General features: G+C 38.8%; 1 protein-coding gene and 1 long non-coding RNA gene across 2 annotated transcripts in view; one reads left to right on the top strand and one right to left on the bottom strand.

Annotated features, from left to right (window-relative positions):
• Positions 1–22,817, top strand: part of KCNT2 (potassium sodium-activated channel subfamily T member 2) — a 286,523-nt gene that overhangs the window by 160,212 nt on the left and 103,494 nt on the right. The window contains exons 13-14 of the mRNA XM_073358218.1: positions 4,685–4,748; positions 13,683–13,791. Of these exons, the coding sequence (XP_073214319.1) occupies positions 4,685–4,748; positions 13,683–13,791 (173 nt within the window). The remainder of the gene's footprint in view (positions 1–4,684; positions 4,749–13,682; positions 13,792–22,817) is intronic.
• LOC140916561 (uncharacterized) overlaps positions 1–22,817 on the bottom strand; it is a 202,387-nt gene that overhangs the window by 157,990 nt on the left and 21,580 nt on the right. The window lies entirely within an intron of this gene.

Raw genomic sequence — 22,817 nt, 5'->3', positions numbered from 1 at the left:
GCGTTCAATTGGCCATCTTTGAAATTGATTCAGTGTGTGACCATATGCAAATCACTTAATCTCTCTCAGATTTCCCATCTTTAAAATGGAGATATTATTTCACCCCTCTTTAAAGTGCTATGAGATAAGTGGAGGAAATGCACTATAGAAGGACTAAGTATCAGTACAACATGAACTTTTCATACATTTTCTGGCAGTGCATATTATTATACCTAAGATAGGAAATTGAGTTATGTACAGAAAAGTACCCTGATGTATCTGAAGGTGTTTAGATTCATAGATATAGATATTAAGGTCAGAAGGGACGATTATGATCATCTAGTCTGACCTCCTGGACAACACAGGCCACAGAATCTCACCCACCCACCCACTCCTGCGAAAAACCTCTCACCTATGTCTGAGCTATTCAAGTCCTCAAATCCTGGTTTAAAGACTTCAAGGAGCAGAGAATCCTCCAGCAAGTGACCCGTGCCCCATGCTACAGAGGAAGGTGAAAAACCTCCAGGGCCTCTTCCAATCTGCCCTGGAGGAAAATTCCTTCCCGACCCCAAATATGGTGATAAGCTAAACCCTGAGCATGTGGGCAAGATTCAATAGCCAGATACCCAGGAAAGAATTTTCTGTAGTAACTCAGATCCCACCCCATCTAGCATCCCATCACAGGCCACTGGGCCTATTTACCATGAATAGTTAAAGGTCAATTAATTGCCAAAATCATGTTATCCTATCATACCATCTCCTCCATAAACTTATAGTCTAATCTTGAAGCCAGATATGTCTTTTGCCCCTACTGCTTCCCTTGGAAGGCTATTCCAAAACTTCACTCCTCTGATGGTTAGAAACCTTCGTCTAATTTCAAGTCTAAACTTCCCAATGACCAGTTTATATCCAATTGTTCTTGTGTCCACACTGGTACTGAGCTTAAATAATTCCTCTCCCACCCTAGTATTTATCCCTCTGATATATTTATAGAGAGCAATCATATCTTCCCTCAACCTTCTTTTGGTTAGGCTAAACAAGCCAAGCTCCTTGAGTCTCCTTTCATAAGACAGGTTTTCCATTCCTCGGATCATCCTAGTAGCCCTTCTCTGTACCTGTTTCATTTTGAATTCCTCCTTCTTAAACATGGGAGACCAGAACTGCACACAGCATTCCAGGTGAGGTCTCACCAGTGCCTTGTATAACGGTACTGAAACCTCCTTATCTCTTCTGGAAATACCTCCCCTGATGCATCCCAAGACCGCATTAGCTTTTTTCACAGCCATATCACATTGGCGGCTCTGTGATCTACCAATACTCCAAGGTCCTTCTCCTCCTCCGTTACTTCTAATTGATGTGTCCCCAGCTTATAACTAAAATTATTGTTATTAATCCCTAAATGCATAACCTTACACTTCTCACTATTAAATTTCATCCTATTACTATTACTCCAGTTTACAAAGTCATCCAAATCTTCCTGTATGATATCCCAGTCTCTCTAAATTGGCAATACGTCCCACCTTTGTATCAAAGCACACACCCACTTTTGGTGCCTAAGTCAGTAATAAAAAGATTAAATAAGACTGGTCCCAAAACTGATCCCTGGGGAACTCCACTGGTAACCTCCCTCCAGCCTGACAGTTCACCTTTCACTATGACATGCTGTAGTCTCCCTGTTAACCAATTCCTTATCCACCTTTCAATTTTCATATTGATCCCCATTTTTTCCAATTTAACTAATAATTCCCCATGTGGCACGGTATCAAACGCCTTACTGAAATCTAGGTAAATTAGATCCACTGCATTTCCTTTGTCTAAAAAATCTGTTACTTTCTCAAGGAAGGAGATCAGGTTGGTTTGGCAGATCTACCTTTTGTAAAACCATGTTGTATTTTGTCCCATTTACCATTGACCTCAATGTCCTTAACTACTTTCTCCTCCAAATTTTTTTCTAAGACCTTGCATACTACAGATGTCAAACTAACAGGCTTGTAGTTACCCGGATCACTTTTTTTTTCCTTTCTTAAAAATAGGAACTATGTTAGCAATTCTCCAGTCATACAGTACAACCCCTGAGTTTACAGATTCATTAAAAATTCTTGCTAATGGGCTTGCAATTTCATGTGCCAATTCCTTTAATATTCTTGGATGAAGATTATCTGGGCCACCCGATTTAGTCCCATTAAGCTGTTCGAGTTTCGCCTCTACCTGAGACATGGTAATATCTACCTCCATATCCTCATTTCCATTTGTCATGCTACCATTATCCCTAAGATCCTCATTAGCCTTATTAAAGACTGAGGCAAAGTATTTGTTTAGATACTGGGCTATGCCTAGATTATCCTTGACTTCTTTCTTTGTTTTCTTCTTATTTATATGGCTATAGAACCTTTCACTATTGGTTTTAATTCCCTTTGCAAGGTCCAACTCTACTTGGCTTTTAGCCTCTCTCACTTTATCCCTACATGTTCTGACCTTAATAAGGTAGCTTTCCTCGCTGATCCCTCCCATCTTCCACTCCCTGTATGCTTTCTGATTTTTCTTAATCACCTCTCTGAGATGCTTGCTCATCCAGCTTGGTCTACAACTCCTGCCTATGAGTTTTTTCCCCTTTCTTGGGATGCAGGCTTCCAATAGCTTCTGCAGCTTTGACTTAAAGTAATCCCAGGCCTCCTCTGCCTTTAGATCCATAACTTCTTCAGTCCAATTCACTTCCCTAACTAATTTCCTTAATTTTTGAAAGTCAGCCCTTTTGAAATCAAAAACCCTAGTTGCAGATTTATTTTTGTTAATCCTTCCGTTCAGTTTGAACTGAATTAGCTCATGATCACTTGAGCCAAGATTGTCCCCTACAACCATTTCTTCTATGAGGTCCTCACTACTCACCAAAACCAAATCTAAAATGGCATCCCCTCTAGTCGGTTCAGCAACTACTTGATGAAGGAATCCATCAGCTGTCACATCTAGGAAAATCTGAGCCCTATTATTATTACTAGCACTAGTCCTCCAGTCTATATCTGGGAAGTTAAAGTCTCCCATGATTACGCAGGTTTCCAAGTAGTAGCCATGTTAGTCTGTATCCGCAAAAAGAAAAGGAGGACTTGTGGCACCTTAGAGACTAACAAATCATGCAGTTTCCATTAGTATTTACTTCATTAAAAACATTAGAGGGCTCTATCCATATCCAAATTAGATCCCAGCGGTCTATAGCACACCCCAAGCACTATCCCAGGGGAGGCTCTAGTAGTTTTCTTCCCTAGTGTAATTTTGCCCAGACGGACTCTGTCTTATCCATTTCATCGCTTCTCATTTCTTTACATTCTACCTCATCATTGATATACAATGCTACTCCGCCACCTTTACCTTTATTTCTGTCTCTCCTAAACAGCACATACCCTTCAATACCCATAGTCCTGTCATGACGACTATTCCGCCATCTTTCTGTTATCCCTATAATATCTGGTTTCACTTCCTGCACCACTAGCTCTAGTTCCTCCATTTTGTTACCCAGGCTCCTCGCACTGGTGTACAAACATCTTAAGTTTTGCTGTTTGGCCTCGCTCACATTCTGTACCCGATTAGGGATGGTCATTCTACAGCCAGTATAACCTATTAGACTGGTACGCACATTGCCCTTCCTCCTTATATCCATTCTCCTACCCACGGCTGTATCCTTTCTTACTTCGTTTTCTTCCCTCTCAATGCTAAAATCCGGCGTGGAGATTATCTGAACATCTCCCAACCATCTCCCCCAAATTCCTAGTTTAAAGCTCTCTTAATCAGTTGTGCCAGCCTCCATCTTAGAAGTCTATTTCCTTCCCTACTCAGATGAAGTCCATCCCGAGAGAACTGTCGTCTGTTCATGAATGCCTCCCAGTGGCCATACATCCCAAAGCCCTCCTTATAGCACCACTGCCTAAGCCATCTGTTGATAGTCATAATCTTGTCACACCTTTGTTGCCCTTCTCTAGGAACAGGCAGAATCCCACTGAAGATCACCTGAGCCTCAATTTTCTTAAGCATCTTCCCCAGCCTAGCATAGTCTCCCTTAATACTTTCCAGCGAGAATCTAGCTGTATCATTTGTTCCCACATGAAGGATAATTAGAGGATTCTTTCCCGCTCTCTTTAGGATCCTTTTCAACCTCAGATCTACATCCTGTATCTTAGCACCTGGAAAACAGCATACCCTTCTATTCTCTGGATCAGCTCTGGTTACAGGCCTGTCTATTCTTCTCAGTAAAGAGTCCCCGATCACATAGGTTGGTTAAAGGGACATGAATTATTGTACTCTTAGAGTGAATACATTGGTTCCACATATCACCTTTTGTACTCATGATACGCCAAGGCATTTTACAAAGTACTGAGTTTAGGCCGAATACTTCAGCTTTTGCTGAGGCACAACTCCTCTTGGTATTAGTAAAAGGTGTACCACAAGACCAGAGCCATAGTTCCTGAGAACGACTATGTGGCGAAACTCAGAAACAGCTGACATTCAGAAAATACATGAAAATAGCTGACTTAAAACTTTGGTTCAATATACTTCTAGGCATAAAGCTATCATTAACTGTTAGAAATACAAGTTCATAGCAAGAATTTATGCTGTAAGAATTGTGCACACTTGGATTGCTGTCACAGATGACATGGTGGCTTAAATAGAAATATATAACATTTGATAGTTTTTTGCTTTCTCCATTTGCTTTTAGGATGGATGATGCTGAGGCCTGTTTCATTCTGAGTAGCCGGTGCGAAGTGGACAGGCCAGCAGCGGTAAGTTCTTTAGAAATTCTTCTAAAAATCACGTGTATGCTGTTCACACTGTTATTACTATTATGAGCTCTGTGCAGAAGTAGGCGTCCACCCTTCTGGATCTGACAGAAAGATGCGGGGAACAGGGGGATGAGGGGCGCGCTTATTCTCGTAGGACCTTATTCTTTGTAAACTACTATTTGTATTATCATAGCAGACTGGAGCTCCAGTTAGGGAGCAGGACCTCGTTGTAATAGGTGTTGCACAAACATGAAACAAAAAGAATCCCCTGCCCCAAAGAGATTAGAGTCTAAGAAAACTAGGGATAAATGTTATAACTGTCCAATTTACACATACATCTTAGACATAAATGGTGAAATCCTGGCCACTTTAAAGTCAATTGCAATAGATTTCAATGGAGACAGGATTGCACTTGTTTATAACACAGAATTTAATAGTACATCTCACATACAATTTTTTTGTAAATTACTGCTTCCTTAGTAAGAAAAGTTGTACAAACAAGAGGTAAGGTCAGATTTATACAAGAAAATTAGAGAGATTTAAAATCTTGGTATGTAAACATAAAACTCATTTTTCATGCAGTGCAAAATATATTGTTGTGATTTTTTTTATTTTGTGTCAGAGGGGTAATATAAAGTACAAAAATATGAAATATACTGATTCTTTATAATTATATAGGCAAAAAAATCAGTAAATATTCACAGGAGTAGCTTCTAGTCATGCAGAACATCTTATTGAAGTCAATGGGACTATTTGCAATGTTTGGGCTAGAAACACAATTCTAAGAGTTATATTAATCCAGTTAGGAAACAGACATATGGTGTTACTTATGCTTCCACTCAAAAATCAGGTGCCCACTGTGAACTGCTTCCAAACAGCTACAGACTAAGAATTATGTATAGAAATTATGTGATTAATTTTTAATAACTATTGAATTTGACAAAAAGTGGTCAATTCACAAATAAGAGAGGCTGGATTCTTTGAATAAATCATTCATTATTATTTGTCTGGTAACAACTGTTAATAATGGGAAGTACACATCCATAAAGGGAGACCACTGATAATTTAAACAGATCCAGATTCGCACAAATCTTTTGATAAAATTAAAAACATTTCCATAAGAGCTAGAGTGCACTGGAGTAGCGTTCTGCCCTGTTGCTTTGAAAGACCCACTGGAAAACTCCACTAATAGAAGTAAGTTTTATGATCACATCTTACTTACTTCCCCCACACCTCCATCCCAAAGTACAATACAGTTAGCAGTCTTTGCTCAAGAGGGTCACAGGCTTCCCGCCACACACACACCTCCATCTCAAATTACAATACAGTTAGTCATTTTTGCTCAAAAGGGTCTCAGGCTGCAGAGGATGGTTTCCTTAGGTTTAAGCATTTGTGGAGTTAAATTAGGAATCTTACATATTACCAGAGGAAATCAAGACAGTTTTTGTAATTTGCTAGTGCACATGGTTATAATTTTCAGTAATTTCAATTAAACTTATATCTTCCCCACCTTTTTTTTTTTAAATCCTTTTTATATAGAGATGTATAAACAAAGAAACGTGCCTAGAGATGTAAAATCTAAGAATTTTAGCTGGACTTGACCCAGACTGTAATATTGTATAATCTACTTCTCAGGCTACTGATCTCATTCTAGGCAATAAAAAGTGGTGCTTAATTTTCCATCCTTCATGTTTAACACAGAAAATGTGAAGGTTCTGCATAAAGCTATACAGTATATTTAATAAATAAATAAGTCTATAATCCAATCATCATAACCATTATCTCAGCCTTCCAATCCCAGTTACCCCCCACCTTAAACATGCCTCTTTTCAGGCAGTGTTATCAGGGACAGAGCAGCAGCACCAGAGAAGGCAGGACAACGGAACCAATAAAGCTGTAGGTCAGAAGAAGAAAAGATGATCCCCTGGAGTGGAATATATGCTCCCTTAGCTGCAGATTTTAGTGGGCCAATTGTTCATTTGTATTAAGACACCTTAGACGGTGTTTGAATATGCCACAAAAGTTATGTTAATTCAAAGCAAATGAAAGAGCCAGACTCTCAGCTGGTGTAAATGGGCATGACTGAATTGACATCAGTGATAATGTGAGCATCTGGACCTAGGCGCCTACCAAGACATTCCCAAAACTGATATCATCATCTAACATTTGATACCTACCTCCAAAAAGGGCCTTGATAATAAGTTACAAAATCCTGAGAATACTGCAGCAAAAGGTACTGGAAGGACAATTAAATAGCATGCTTCAAGGAGAGCAGGCTCTCAGAATTTGCCATGCTGCAGTGACTGAGGTATTGTGGCATCTCCTGTTCTAAGTACAGGAAGAGGCTATCGTTACTACAAGTACTCGGGTAAATTCATACTTGTTGAATTGTTAATGGTTCCCTCTACTGATAGCAATCCAAAACATACTAGTAACCAAAACAACCTAAATTATTTAACCACCTGATCCAGAATAATAACTCTGCAAATAGAGGGTTTGATTCACCACTGCTTGTGCAGGAGATTGCAACTTGCACCTTTCTGCAATGGTAGGGGCAGCTACACTCAGGAGAGATTCACCTTGATGAAGGAAAAGCAGTTTTGGTGTTATCTTCCTCAAAGTTTCTACCAGGAAAGGACAGCTTTAAAGGATATTCAGAACTCCAAAGGAGGCTGTTTAGGGGAACATGCTGAATCAACACATCTACTGGACATCTAGTCCTTCATCCATCCCAGCCAGCATTGGCCACTTTGGGGCTGCAGAGGCATGTTGGAGTGTTGGAACCCCTCCAAGCAGACTTTCTGCCACCGGGGACACTGTGCCCTGGGAAACATCAGTGCAACTGGTAACTTGTGAGGCTGAGTTCAACTAATCCAGCCTCACAAATGTTATTTGACGTAGGTAAGAAAAGTTATTCTTAATTGTTTCGGACGAGGAGACAATGAAGTAAAGCAACATGCTGAAGGCCCCAGAACAAGTTAGTGTCAGGGCTGCCCTACTACAGTCTCCATTTTGTGCTTACAGCACTAGCTATGCCACTTCCAGAAGAGAAAAGGAGTACTTGTGGCACCTTAGAGACTAACCAATTTATTTGAGCATGAGCTTTCGTGAGCTCATGCTCAAATAAATTGGTTAGTCTCTAAGGTGCCACAAGTACTCCTTTTCTTTTTGCGAATACAGACTAACACGGCTGTTACTCTGAAACTTCCAGAAGAGATAGCTGACAACACTGATTTACAAATATATTCAGAGCAGCCAGCATTCAAAAATACAAATACTATTGAAGAAATGTTCCTGCTACCTTTTGCTATCTATGATCTGAATGCCTTGTTGGAATGTGGGCTGGGCCACTGTTAACACTGTGGCTAATGGCCATTGTAGTGTCTCCCTTCACACTGAGCACTGACAAAGGGGCATCAATTATGCTCTCCTGTCCTGTTACCTTGAATTTTTTACATATTACTATAAAGACTTTTTTTCCCTATAACCAGTGCCTAAGGGGAAGGGCCTTGTCGTGGCGGCACTGCTTATACCAACGCTTCCCCATTTTGGTGGTAGAGTACTCACTATGTGTATTGCTTAGTCCTACACTCAGATAGTTCGTCAGTAGAATTGCCCTGCTCTTGAGTTCAATTCCTGCCCTTAATCTGGGCTGTCCTACTCAGTAGCTATGACTCTCTCCCAACAGGAGTCTTGCCTTTATTCTTCCCGCTCCATCAGAAAGAGTTTTCTTGACCAATGCTCACTTATTGAGGGCAACATTTTTCTTCCATCGTAGACTGTGGGCCTGATTCTATACTGACCTGCAACTTTTGTAGATGTTTGTGACTGTGCAAATTGTCACCACCATTCTGATTTGGCAGCAGTTTTGCATGGGTGTAAATGTCTATATGAAGGGCATGGCCCGTAAAGTCTATCTCACTTTTCTCCTCAAAAACACTAAGATTTAGTTTTTCCACTCCTAATCCCTCCAGGCACACTTTTTTGCCCTTCTTACCTTTATGGAAACCAGACCAACATTGGTTGGAGGATGGACAAGAGGGAGGGTGAGGGATAAATCATGCAGAAGGGGATATGAGAACAGAAATTAGGCAGCTGAGTATCAGCTATCAGAATGGAATTTAAAGCTCAAAAAAGGATATATTTTATGGTTGAATTTGAGAAAGCTTCAATTTACCAAAGCCAGTTCCCTGTTGCATCACCATGAAGTTCAATGTTTAAGAATGGCTACGATGGTTATAGCTTGCTATGAGCCAAAAGGGTTTGGTTTCAGAGTGCACCCTGACATCTTATATCCAAAGCTGATTTTAAACTGCAACACTTGAGTGGGGTGCTGGACTGGTAGAAGTGCCATTGCTTAGCTACTTTTTTATGCCTCTAATTTCCACTGCACAATAGTCAAAGATCCATTCAAGGGCATGCAAATATTTTAAGCGCACAATCAAACTGGGTATCGCTACAAAACTTAAGTGTCCCTTATGTATGAAATAGTATTTTCATGTCCAAGCATCTATTTTGCTGTTTTCAGGGCCTTCTGTGACCATGGCAGTGGGTTAGAGCATCATTTCATTAATGAGACAAAACAGTAAGAACGCAGATGGCATGGAAAGTCACCTACTATAGGTAAAGGAATTAACTGAGCCTGCCAAAATACACATCAAAACTCAGAACAAAGTGGTTCCTCTCCCCTCAACCCAAAGCTCCTGTTGGCTCTGACTAGTCAGTGATTCTGCTCATTTGTTATGACTGCTGTTGGCTGGCAAGAGGCTGCCATTGCCTGCCACTTCAATAGGTCCATGGATTGCAGACTCAGGATTTATGTTGGGCCTGATCCATGGACTATCACTAGAGTTTAGCAGGACAGCAGCAAGACAACAGGTGACTTCAATGGGGCCACTAGCCACTTTCCTTATTCCCTATCAGAAGTGGGAGCTTCCTGTAGTGCGGGCAGGCATTTGTCAACTTTCCACACCCCCTATTAGCCATCTTATCTGTTGTCTGGTAAGGGATGCTATTTGTTTAGGCCAAGAAGTGACATGGCGAAGAGCACCTTTTGGAGTCTAACTCTTTTCCCTGTGGCAGCAGCTTCTTGTGCAGACCCCTCTGTGGTAATCACTGAATGGACTCTTCAGGTTTCCTACAGTCACTGAATTATTATATGAACACTTAACTCATTATATTAGATACCATGACTATGAAAGATGACATATAAAAACAAACTTTATTCTAAACAATTTTGTTCTGAACTACTGTAAAAATTGAGCTTTTTATTATTTATTTTTTAAATTGTACAAATCTCTTTACAGTCAAGTATTAGTACAAAACTATGTGGCTGTACAAAGCATTTAGAAGTTCACAGATGAGATTGCAGGAGTCCAGGTTGGTGTAATTTACACCTTCTTTTAACTCCCTCAGCAGGTATGTTAAACCACCTTAGATTTACACCCACTACCCAGCCAGTATCTCCTTACACAACACTTCTGACTTTGATATACTGTGTATTAGTAGGTGTCACTCATTTATTAAAAAATAGATGTGCAGCAAATGCAGTAACAGGAAGGTTTAAAAGGCAATAACAAGAAGGTTTAAAGATGTGTTAGTTAAAGCAGGCTTCTTGGGATGTAAACATTCTTGGGGCATATGTTACTCCAGCTTAGCCCGCTTTAGACTCTGCCCAAGTTGCATTTGGATGTTTCCCCACACTGGTAACAATCTGAATGACACAAATCATGTGGGTAACAAGAGCAATGCGACAGTGAGTGCCATGAGAGCAGGTTGAGTGAATAATGCATTTGCACAGAGGTGATCTTGTAATGAATACTTGAATGTATTGCACAAGTAAAGTTTATAAATATTTTTCAAGGTGAACCTCTGTACTGTCAGGATCACAAAGAGAATATTAAAAAAGGAGCTACAGCATGTAGTGGTATAACAAGTGTGGCAACATATGTTCTGCAAAGGTTAAAATTGAAATGGATTTTAATTTCTAAAGGTTTGCCTCTTTTCTTTATATGAATAATCTATCAGTGTTTTACATTTAGGACAATGTGGTTTTTATTTAAAATGTCTGTCTTTAATAAAAAAAATTCTTGTTCTCTACAAAAATACTCCGCTCACTATAGCTCCTGACAGCTTTAAGCTACTGGGAGGAAATAATATTAAAACAAAGGAAATAAAAAAAAAATGCAAAGAAAATATTTGGAATAATCTTTGGAAGAAATATATATATGATTACTGCGTATAACAAAAGTTAACATTGGCTGGTATACTTTCCATCTATCATGGGAAATTTTACCTAACTCATGAGAGTAACACTGACGCATTAGAACTGGAATACTATTTGTAATAAATCTAATCTACATCATTTATTTAATTATATTAAACATGGGCAAGGAAAATAATTTGCGTCTACTGTATCAGTAGCAGTTTAAAATTCATTTAGGCAAAGCCTCATCCCTACACACAACCTAAGTAAACAAGCTGTGTGTATATTGCCATGCAAGAGGTGTGGAAAAAGAAATCCTCCTATCAAAGAGGCAATGACTGAAGGCTGCATTATCCCTTGCAACTGTTGTTCTATCCCTCTACAATTATTAGGTAGGGGATCTGCAGCTACATGAACTTTCCAGCCCTGGCCAATCTCTACCTCCAAACCTCTCACGCATGCTGGGGTATGAAATAGTATTTTCATGTCCAAGCATCTATTTTGCTGTTTTCAGGGCCTTCTGTGACCATGGCAGTGGGTTAGAGCATCATTTCATTAATGAGACAAAACAGTAAGAACGCAGATGGCATGGAAAGTCACCTACTATAGGTAAAGGAATTAACTGAGCCTGCTAGATGTCTTTGCAAACTAAAAGGAATGCTTACAGCATAGTGCTTAGTGCATAGTGCTGAGGTGGAACTTCCGTGACCACATTAAAGCTAGACATTTAAAGGGAATTCCACATGCAGTTTCTTGAAGCTCAGTCTTCCTTACATCTTACTGAGAGTTAACGCAACACAAACACAATTTTTGAACAAATCTGCTTTACCTCCCTGAAAATATCTGTTATGTCATTCTAGTACTTCACAGAAAGAATATGTGGTACGGCCTCAATTGACATTATAGTGGAGTGGTCTGAAGATATCAATTACACACTATTTCAGGCAGAGATTTTCCCTTATGATCTAGTCTGGAAGCTTATCTTACTGATGATGTTGCAAACGTAATGAATCATTCTTTTCATTCTCTCTTGACTAGGCATGGCCACAGAATTGGTTCCTGTTCTCTGCTCTCAGTTATTATTTTTTCTGAAATAAATGAAAATTGATATGTTCCTCTAAGGCTAAATTGAATTTAACAATATTTCATGAAATTGAATATATTAATCTATATACTTATTTCATGATGTTTAATAATGAAAGAGTTCTTGCTGAAAGCACCTCATTCTTAAAGTATGGAAAATACAATAGATGTCTTGGAAATATACTGGTATTGGTCTATAATTAAACTCTACCATTATATCTGCACATTTATATAGTTTCTCAAAAACGTGACAAATTAGGTCTGTTGTGGCTCAAAAACCTTGGGATTTAAAGGGTTAACTCCATATCTTTTAATCTCATTCAAATGCTGGGACTCAATAAAATGCTATGATTTCACAAACAGGAGTATTATGATATGCTTGATCATTCAGTTAGCATGTGAAAATCATTTAACTTAACTGTGTTGCTAAAACAGGGTTGTTTCACACAAACCAAACCATAACCCCAACCCTCTTCTTCCACACACACACACATTTCTTAGCTTTCTGTGATGTGGAACTGACAGGAAACTGTGTTTCAATACGTACATCTTTGATAAAAATGAGTTAAATTTGAAAATTTTTCAGAGATTACTGGAAACAGACCCCCCAATAAGAAATAGAATGTCATTATTTCCTGGGTAATTGGGGATTTTTACCTTTGGAAATATTTTCCTAAATTGTAAGAAGCAACATTAAGCTTGAGTGTGCTGTGAAAAGAATAATCTACATATTTCCAGGTTAAATCAAAAATGCAAACTTACCATCAAGTGCTACTAGGATCTCTGGATGTATTTAAAATTTAGGGCTTCATATTAAATAACTTTTTTTAATCATTAGTATCATCATGTTCCTTACAATGGCATTTATTTGTATAGACTTCTCCTTTGAGCTAAATATGATGGAGTAAGAAAAGTGAAGGTCACAGATATAAAACAACAAAGAACAATATTACTCAAGTACAAGTAGCTAGTCAACAATTTGTGGTTGCAAGGGAGAAATTGTGTAAGTGACCGCAGACTATCTTGCTTTGCAGGTGCAAGAGGAAGGAGAATATGGTGGAGTAAGACTGCTTCCTGCTTCCCTTCCCACTCTGCACAAGCAACATAGAATAGCTTCTATAGGGCTTAGTTAAGGGGGGAGGGGGAACTTGGAATGGAGACAGCATGTCCTCTCCCATGCCCTTCAAAACTTCAGTCCACAGGCAGAGGCTCAGCTCTGTATAAGGAAACAGATGAGCATGGACTTTTACTTATATTATAAAGGACCATTAGCATTTAGCATAAATGTGGACTTTTTTTAAAAAAATCCATGTTTATAGTGATCTATTTATTTTTCCTGTGCTGTCATCTCCATTAATGGCTTTTTTCCAGATGCTACAATGATGGGGGCCATATAAATGATTACATAGATTAGATTTCGTACAAATCTAAATGGCAACCTGGCAGTGTACATGACCCCATACAGTATAGAACTACAAAATATATAAATGTATACAATCAGCCAGTGTGTTATGATTTTAAAGTGACCTTTCTGAAACGTAGTCATCAGATTGGTCAGCAGCTAGGAGGGCATTTTTACGTTTGATTTAACAAAAGGATTACTTGAATTCCGTTGTCATCACATTGTATTTCCTATTTTATTCTAGGATCATCAAACCATTTTAAGAGCCTGGGCAGTTAAAGACTTTGCTCCAAAATGTCCGTTATATGTTCAAATATTAAAACCCGAAAATAAATTCCACATCAAGTTTGCAGGTAAGCTTCAAATTTCAGTGATTTTTTTTTTAAAAAAAGTCTGTCCGTATTCTCTGGAAGGTTGTTTTGTCTGTAAACATTGTACAACATTGTACACCTTGCTCCTACCCAAAGTCATCCCAAACAGAAATATACCCCTCGCTGCCATGTATGGAGATGTAGCCCTGGGCTCAATGTCACATACTGGACTGGTAACACTGAAGCTGTTAGGAGCGTTGGTCTATACGCTCTCCATGTGTCAAGAAAACACGTGAAACAAAGCCTCAGGCTCAGAAACATAACAGAAGAATATTGGTTACACTTTATTAAGGCTCTATTCATAAATATTTCATAAAAAAGTAATAAATGATTAAAAGATGTTTTTAATAAATGGTTAGTCTATTGTAAGATTCCCTAGAGCCATGGCTCCTAAACATTTATAACACCTTCTAGAGATGTACTTATAAAAAGGGCTGGTTGGAAAAAAGTTTCCCAGAAAGTTTTTAGACTGCAAAACAATTGGATATTCCCATGGGATTTTTCTAAATAGAAGTGTAATTTCATTTACTTTGAAAATAATATGCTGAAATTAAATTGTTTCAAAATGTTGAAATGAAGGAATTTGTTTTCTTCTGAAATGATTCTAAAAAAAATTCATTTTGAATTTTCCATTCAGAAAATGGAAAAATTCTATCAAAATTGACAGTGAGAACAAAACCTAATGTGGCATAATTTAGTGTTCTGTACTGATAGAACATCTTATCTTTCAGATGATGTTGAACCTCACATTTCTAAAAAAGTCTCTTTGGGCAAACTGAGAAATGCCATTAATGGCCCCGGAAGAGAGTCCTGTTGGAGCTTCTTTGGCCAGAAACATTGTAGATGAGACGTGGGAGCTCATAAATTCATATTTATTTAAAAATGAAGGGAGAGAGGATTGACAAGATCCTCCAGATTCCACCATGTAAATGGAAGCCTATCTAGGTGAAAAATTGAAGTGGTAGACTGACAATGGCAGGGAGATGCTTCATGTTTCTCAGTTAGATCGTTGATAAAATAAGTGATATCTATTCAAAAGGATGTAATGGCATGAAGACAAGGAAAGGACTGTAAGTGACCTATTTAGAACAATATCTTGGACCCACATTAAACGTAAAATGCATCCAGGTGCATATTAATATGCTGCCTATAGTGTCCTACTATTAACCTGAAGCATTAATAAAAACACCATGAGAAAACTAGGGTACTGCTCTTGTTCCGAGTGACAGACAGAAAAATGCTATTTTTTCCAATTCATATATGTACTTCCTATAGTCTTCACAACTTTCACTCTGATGAATGCATCTTACCCAACTTCATGTGAATTTTGTCCCATTTAATTGCTTTAAGGAAATACCAGTTTCCTTAAGAGTGTGTGTGTGTGTGTGTGTATATATATATATATATATAGAACAAACAGAGGAATATATAAATATATATGCGCATTGTAAACTGCTTCTCTAGCTATATATATAGACACCTTTATCATGTTGACAGTTCCCTTATGGTGCAGGAAAAACATTTGCCTATGTTGCAAAACTTTGTGTGCAAATATTTCATTTTTCTAAAGCAAAGATAAAGCTCCCCCTTCCCTCTCCTGGTGACATGAAAGTTCAATTTCCTTTAAGAAAATATTAGTATTTTGAGATCTGAAAAGACTACTGTTTTATGAAAAATGCACAAAAGCGCTATTGGAGAAAATTATTCGATTTCATCATTCTAGAAATCTGATGAAAAAGCAAATTGCATCAAATACAGAACTCTAGATGCAGAAAAAAAAAACAATAAAAACAATTTAAGGGCACTAGTTAAAGTTCTGTTTAAAAAAAATGGTCCTGAATTTTGCTCTATACTGGAAAGAAGGGAAAGTCATAAACAACACTCCAAGACTATAAAAATGTAAGATTAAGCTATAACTATGAGACTATAACACGGGTAATAAGGATTACTCACGATGACAAGAAAATAATGGGATTATCATCTATTCTTTTTTTTTTAATTGTGACTTCAATTGTGTACCTTGTTTCTGATGGTATTTCCTCTAGGGTACTTCTATTTTTCTATATGAGCTGTGTACATAGCAACTTATGACTCATGACCCAAAAGGGTGAGCTTTCTGAACAGATACACTTCAGAGACTCCACAACTCCTATTTAGGCTAAACCCCAAACTGATCATTTGGACCATACAATTATCTCAGAACCCAACTGCCTGTTGTTCTGCCAGTGTCTGAATTCAGACTGACATGCAATAAGTTATTTTTTGTAGGCCCTACATGGGGCAGAAGGAGACAATCGTTTCTGAACCACTTAAGCCTATCTCTAATATTTACCATACAGAAAGCAATGCTATATGATTTTAAATTTATGCAGTGCCTTTTATCTCAGGAACATTTATGAATTATGCACAGGGATCACTTTATCCATTGACAACACATGCTCATCTCTTGTGTGAAACACAGCAACTCTAATTCCACATAGCCACATTGCACAAAAGTTTAGAAATACAAAATACAGTGTCATTTTACAAGGAGAATTTAAGCTCAATAGTGTAATCACAACATAATTATTATATTACTTTGAATGTGGCCAGGTCACCAGCCTGACATCACCACCCACCACCATGGGATCATTATTTAGAACAAACGGTCAGACCTTGGCCTTATGTCTCATTCCAATGACAACTCCATATACCTTAGTGGCCTCTAACCCAGACCAACCCTGCTTAGCTCTGAGAGATGTGGGGAGAGCCATAGGCAGTTCTAGAGAACTTCCTCAGAAAAAAATATCCATCTGAATATATTCAACTTTTTTTCCTACACACTTTTCTAACCTTGATACAGAACAGTTCCAATATTACCTCATTGCAAAAACCTTCTTTCAAATTTGATCTGGCCTGGTATTGTACCATATTTCTTCCTTTAAACGATGACTCCTTTCTTTTGGAAGTTTCCTGAACCAATATTATGCATTTTTGCTGTGCCAGAAATCTTCAGTAACAATTTTACGTATGAGCACAGAATACATAAGTTACGTAAATCAGTTTCTGACCTTTAGAAAAGAAAACAAAGTACTATATAAAATACTTCAAACCGAGGATTAGTTATTGCTTCAACTGCTTTGCTAACTCCAAAAATACTGAAAACTCACTCTCCATTATTGCTTAGATGATTAATTATTGATGGTAAAAGAAGTAGAATACTTCTCCATATTTTGGCTGTGACACTTCAAAGAAGACCTGTCCAGTATAAGGGTCTGCCCAGGCATATGAATTTGTAGGATCAGAGCCCAATACTTACAATGAATCTAACAGCTACACGTGTAACATTAGAGTTATTAACATCCATGGGCAGGCAAAATATGTAGATGCAGCTACTGAAAGGTTTTCTATTTCATTGCTCTTGACCCTTTTTGTATCCTTTCCTGAAATACTGTTTGTTAATTTCCCAAGTGAACCTCTTCCCCTCCTACAGCAATAATAAACTAGAAAATCCATTTATTTTTCTCCCTCAGACATAGACTGTGATATATCAGGCCACTACCTTTAATGCACCCAACTGATCCTTCATTTAAGTTCAAATCTGAAAAGAAAGTGAGATGTATCCATGACAGAAAAGCATCAATATCTGTGGCTCAGGGGTGCAGTAAATTGAACATTTCTGCTTTTGTGTTTATCTTGCATCCACTTTTTAGTAGTACATGAATCTCCTTTACCTATTCAGAAATGTGTCATCACCATTCCAGTTATCTTAGATATAGCCTAATGAAGCATTTTATCACTCTCTATACAAAATGCCATGTTGAATTACCTTGGATTGGCCAAGTCTTACGTTAAAGCTGCAGTGGCTTATTGGGAAGGAATATAGTCCAAGCTCACTGAAATTGATAATGCATGTGATGATAGTGATTGATAGTGCATGTGATGATTAATCTATCAAATATAAGATAAAAATGAGCAGCAGAAGCTCTGTAGCAGATAGGCAATTTTTCACTTTTTCACTGCAGGTCCAATATGGGTCACGTTCACTTACAAAACTTACAAAAAAGTTTCCTCAGAAGTGGTGCTAGATCTAGGACATTATTCCCCTACACCTGACACTAGAACCCCATAGTCGTGTTTTGAGTGCATGTTCTCTTTCAAGAACATTAGAGTTGGTATAACTCACAGCAACAGGTTGTCACCAGAGTTTGTCGGGACATTTTTGTCCAATTTGGGAAATGGTCATTTGTCAAAAAGTTTTATCTAGTCCAGGATAAAATTTATGATCAAAGTTAGAGAGAGAGCCCAAAATAGCCAATAAGCTAGTGGTGGGGAACTTACCTGGGATGTGGGAGCCCTTTCTCAGACTCACCTTTTGGAGCTCTTCCGGCTTGTATAAATAATTAAATATTGGGCGACAGACTACGTAGCCTGGCACTCACCCTGGGATGTTGGGGGACCAGGCTCAAGTCCCTGCTCAGAATCAGGCAAAACACAGCTGGATCTCCCATTTTGCAAGTGAGTGCCCTAACCACTGGAGTGGGTCTCTCAAAAAAAGATTCAGATGGTCTCATTTTTGGTCTGATGTGGAATGAAAAATTCTGAAACATCAAATTATTTTGCAGAATGGAAAATTCTTTTTTTGTCAAAATGTTTACATTTTCTGCCAGGAAAGCCAAAAGAAGAGATTTCATTTCAGGTTGGTTTGACTGAATGGAAATATTTTAGTTTGTTGGACCAACATAAAATGTTTTGTTTTGAGTGAGTTCAACATTAAACTGTATTTTTCTGTGGTGACACATTGCCTCATGGGAATTACAGTCTGGATGCTTGATGCCCATTCCCTATGGGCCAGGCTGCTTAGCTGGACTACATCCCCCATAACAATGCAGTCTTTACTCTGACCAAGTGTCAGGGGCATACCTGTCGATGCATCATGGCAGTAGTAGTTCAGCTAGGGATCCTGGCCCATAGAGAAAAATGGAAGCATCAGGAATGTGAACTACAACTTCCAGGAAACCAGGTGTTGCCATAGGGAAATGCAGTTTTATGTTGAAATGGCTCAAAATGAGAGGTTTCAATTTTTAAAACTTTTTTGAATGTTTCATTCAATGAATTCTTCATATATGTCTATCTGCCATCACAATTCAGGATGAAAACAATAGTTGAACTATCAGGATTTCCTGTGGGATGAAAGTTCAGAGTTGGGCTCAGCTCCTCATCCAGGCTATTCCTCCCTAACTCACATGGCCAGGCAGCTCCACTGCCTGAGGGTGAGGAGTGCCAGGGCCTTTCCTTCTCCCTGCCCACTCTGGGAGGCTGCAGTACCTGTGCTTCCCAGAGTACAGAGCCTGCAATTCTGCCTAACCCCTTAGCACAGGCCTCACAAAGGAGGAGAGTCCTTCCTTCCTTCCCCTCCACAGCACAGTCACATCATGGGCCAGGTATAATCTAGCCCAGAAGCATAGAGAAAAATAGTCTGTCCCTCTAATAAAGTGAATGGATTATTAAACCCAGTTTTCCCCTATCGGTGTGCAATACCAAGACAAGCTTGAAATTATAGTCCATATCCTCATGTTCCAAACAGCTACAGAAAATAGCATTTGCATAATTCAACAGAGTTATTTTGATGATATAAAACAGATTGTTTAGCACAAAAAAGGGGGAGCTGAAGAGAGGAATGTAAGAAGCACCAATTCAACTGAGAGAGGACAGGGAGGAGCACAAGGAAGGTAGTCTAAATAATGCTGCCATTCCTACTAAAGACAGCAGATTTTTCATACAAACTTTAAATCTTCCCACAACTCCTCCCACATTTCTCCACAACAGGTGAAAGTAGTTTAGTGTAACCATCTTTATAATGAGGTTGGTACCCACCTCTCACAAGTGCCCCCTTTCTCTGGCAGATATGCCTGCATTTTCCAGGGGGAGCTTACACCTCTTGCGGGCTGCCCCTTTCTGTTGGCTGGTTGTGAGCCTGCTTTTGTTGTTTTGATCTTACATCATGGTGGCACCCACCTCTCTCGAGCACCTCCCAGCCAATGGTTCTCTCGGTGGGTCTTCAACAACTCAGCCCTCCGGCAGAGCTGCATGCACTGTCCAACCTTTCTGGGTTCTTATCACGGCCCTGCTATGGGGCCGTAGCTCTTAGGTTTGTTCCCAGAGGCACTCCCTTTTTCAACCACCCATCTGGGGCCAATCTCGGTACCCTCAGCTGGCATCCTCTTTAGCAGCCCTCCCGGGCTCAATCTGCAACCACACCAGCAGGGCCCTTCTCGGTACCCTCATCTGGTCTGGCCATGTTCTGTGGTCAGTCCCCCATGCTCTGCCTGCCCGCACTGACCTTTCAATGGTTCTGCTGCTCATCTAGCCAGCCAGGCACCCAGTCCTCCCTCATCAAGCTCCACACAGCAACCGAAGGCTCTGCTCCTTGCCTTTTATCTGGCCCTTTAGTGGTTGCTCCAGCAGCCCCTCTGATTGGCTGCGCCTCTGTAGCCACTCTAGGCTGCCTGGAGGACTTCTCCTTGCTCTGTTCTAGGGCAGGGTGAGGCAAGGCAGTGAGGCCTCCAGACCTAGTCCACCCTGCCCCACCATGCTATGCATCATTTCCATAAATGAACTGCAAATGGCAAAAAGGTCCACATTAGACTCTTTAAAACACATACTACTGGTGTAAATCCTGAGCATTTCCACTGAACTACATGTGGGATTGTTTTAGACTCAGGCTTTGCTTTATGTCTGATTATATTAGATTCAGAATCTAGATTCAGGAGTCCAAAGTTTAGTGTTGCTCTGTGCAAGTGCATGTTTTTACATAACATTTTAGTTTCTTTTATCAAGTTGATGAGGAATGGAGTAGTGAGGTTTTATTATGTAGTTTGGCAATGAGAAATTATGAACAATGAGAACAATGGTGCTAATTATGCTTCTGTATAATCTTTCATCTGATGTTATCAAATTACTTTATAAATAAGAATTTGTGAAACTTCAAAAACACTCTTATGAAATAGGTAGGTGATTATCATCCCTATTTTACCAATGCATAGAGGCACAGAAAGCTTAAGTGGCTTATCCAAGGTCACTGTTAGTCAGTGGCAGAGCTGTGAATATTCTAGAGAGTCATGACTCCCCATCCCCTACTTTAACCACAGGAGAATATTCCCTACATAAAACTTCAGAACAAGAATGATTGAAGATATTATTTCACAACGGTCTGTTTTGTTCAATTTTCTCAAACAACACTATCAAAAAACTGACAGCTCTCTCTTTTTATCCACCCCATAACATATGCTAAAGAATATAGCACTACTTTGAGATTGAATACTATTTACTTCATATTTGTATTCCACTAATCCTCATTTCCTTTTATACATCAGATCACAATGCTCATTTGCCCCCATGCACGCTTCAAAGCACAGAGTCTGAAATTATTTGACATTGTATTTCTATAGTTTTTTTTTTCTTGTTTTTTTATTTTAAAAAATGTTTGATGCAGTGGAATAGCATCTTCATAAATAGGAAGCTTGGCAAAGCATTTAGGTCAGTGGAAGTTGTGTAAGTCCTATACAAGTTGTGGAAGTCCTATACAAGTCTGAAAATGCAGGAGCTAATATTCACTTGCTCAGTGTCAGGAAGTCAATATTCCTTTCCATAACCCTCTGTCATGTTACTGAATCATTTTTATGGACTTCAGTATATCCTATCTGAACTGTAGACCATGTCTTGCCCTGCATGCTCTTAGCAAAATCTTTAGTTTCGAATCCAAATGGTAGAGTTTTTTCAGGTTCATTAAAAGCACAGGATCAACTTGAAAAAACAAAATCTCATTTCTTTCTGAAAGCTTTATATCTACTATCCTCTACAAGTAGCACATAGGATTTCTATGACTGGAAGAAGTTATTGGGAAAAATATTTTAATTTCTTTCAGTTTCTTCCTACATTTGACAGCACTTTGTGTATTGTCAGTTTCACTCTTTCCTTGCATAGTCAGCCATGCTGATTTCTGCAAAAACATAGGCACATGCTTACCTTTCCACATATGAGTCCTCTCATTGAGCTCAATGGATTATTCACATGCATAAAGGCAACCATGTGCCCAAATGTCTGCAGAATCTGCCCTTTGTTAATCAATGTCTCCTTTGCTTATATATGTCAAAAGGGGAATGGAAAATTACTCATTTTTAAAGTTTTTAAAATCAGGACACATTATTTAAAAGCTATGCTACCAGAAACAGTAATAATTTTAAATTTATCAGTTTCAGAAGAGTCAAGTTGACAGTGTCTAAGTAACTGAGTTGAGAGTTTTCACCATTTTACAGTATCTTATATGTACTAGAGATATTTTGGTTTCAGCTTTCTATCAGGAAATAATTTTGTAACTTGTGATGTTGTGTCTGAGATATACCGCAAGGAAAACAGCAGAACTATTCCACAACTAACATGCAGTTCATATGTGAAAACATATTCTTCTCTCTCTTCACTTCCAAGGTTTTCAGATATAGCACTTCAATGGCTCCTGACCAAGAAGGAGGACAATAACTCAGATTTTTTTCTTTTACCATAGTGTGCTATATTGGAGAGAGCTTTGAAAACCTCACTTGTGTATTTATCTTTCAAAAACTCTTCAAACTTCTAAGTCTACAAAGAGCTTAATTAAGTCACAATAGCCTACAGTACTTATCCTTTCTTAGACCCTCAGTGTTAAAGTAGAAATGTTAAAGTGACATCTAAGAGTGCTCTCCTTATTCTTTTCTCTTCACAGCACCTCCAGTTCTGGAAAGCACTCAACCACAAATCCTAACTTTAAGCACCTGTCATCTAAACTAAAATAAATGGGAAAACTCACATATTTAACATTAAGTACGTGCATGTGTGTTTGCAGTCTTGGAATATAGGTCAATCCAGTAAATTACTTGTAATCCCCTCCTCGCTTCTTTTCTTTCTTCACTCCAGAGTGTCAAATGCGGTATGAATTTTTGAGCTCTGGTTTTAGTTTGTTGTAACTTGGGAAACCCTTGTCCAATTCACTA

Source organism: Lepidochelys kempii, chromosome 8, assembly GCF_965140265.1.
Source record: "Lepidochelys kempii isolate rLepKem1 chromosome 8, rLepKem1.hap2, whole genome shotgun sequence".
Taxonomy (NCBI): domain Eukaryota; kingdom Metazoa; phylum Chordata; order Testudines; family Cheloniidae; genus Lepidochelys; species Lepidochelys kempii.
The sequence above is the reverse complement of the archived record's forward strand: the minus strand, read 5'-3'. Positions and strand labels throughout refer to the sequence as shown.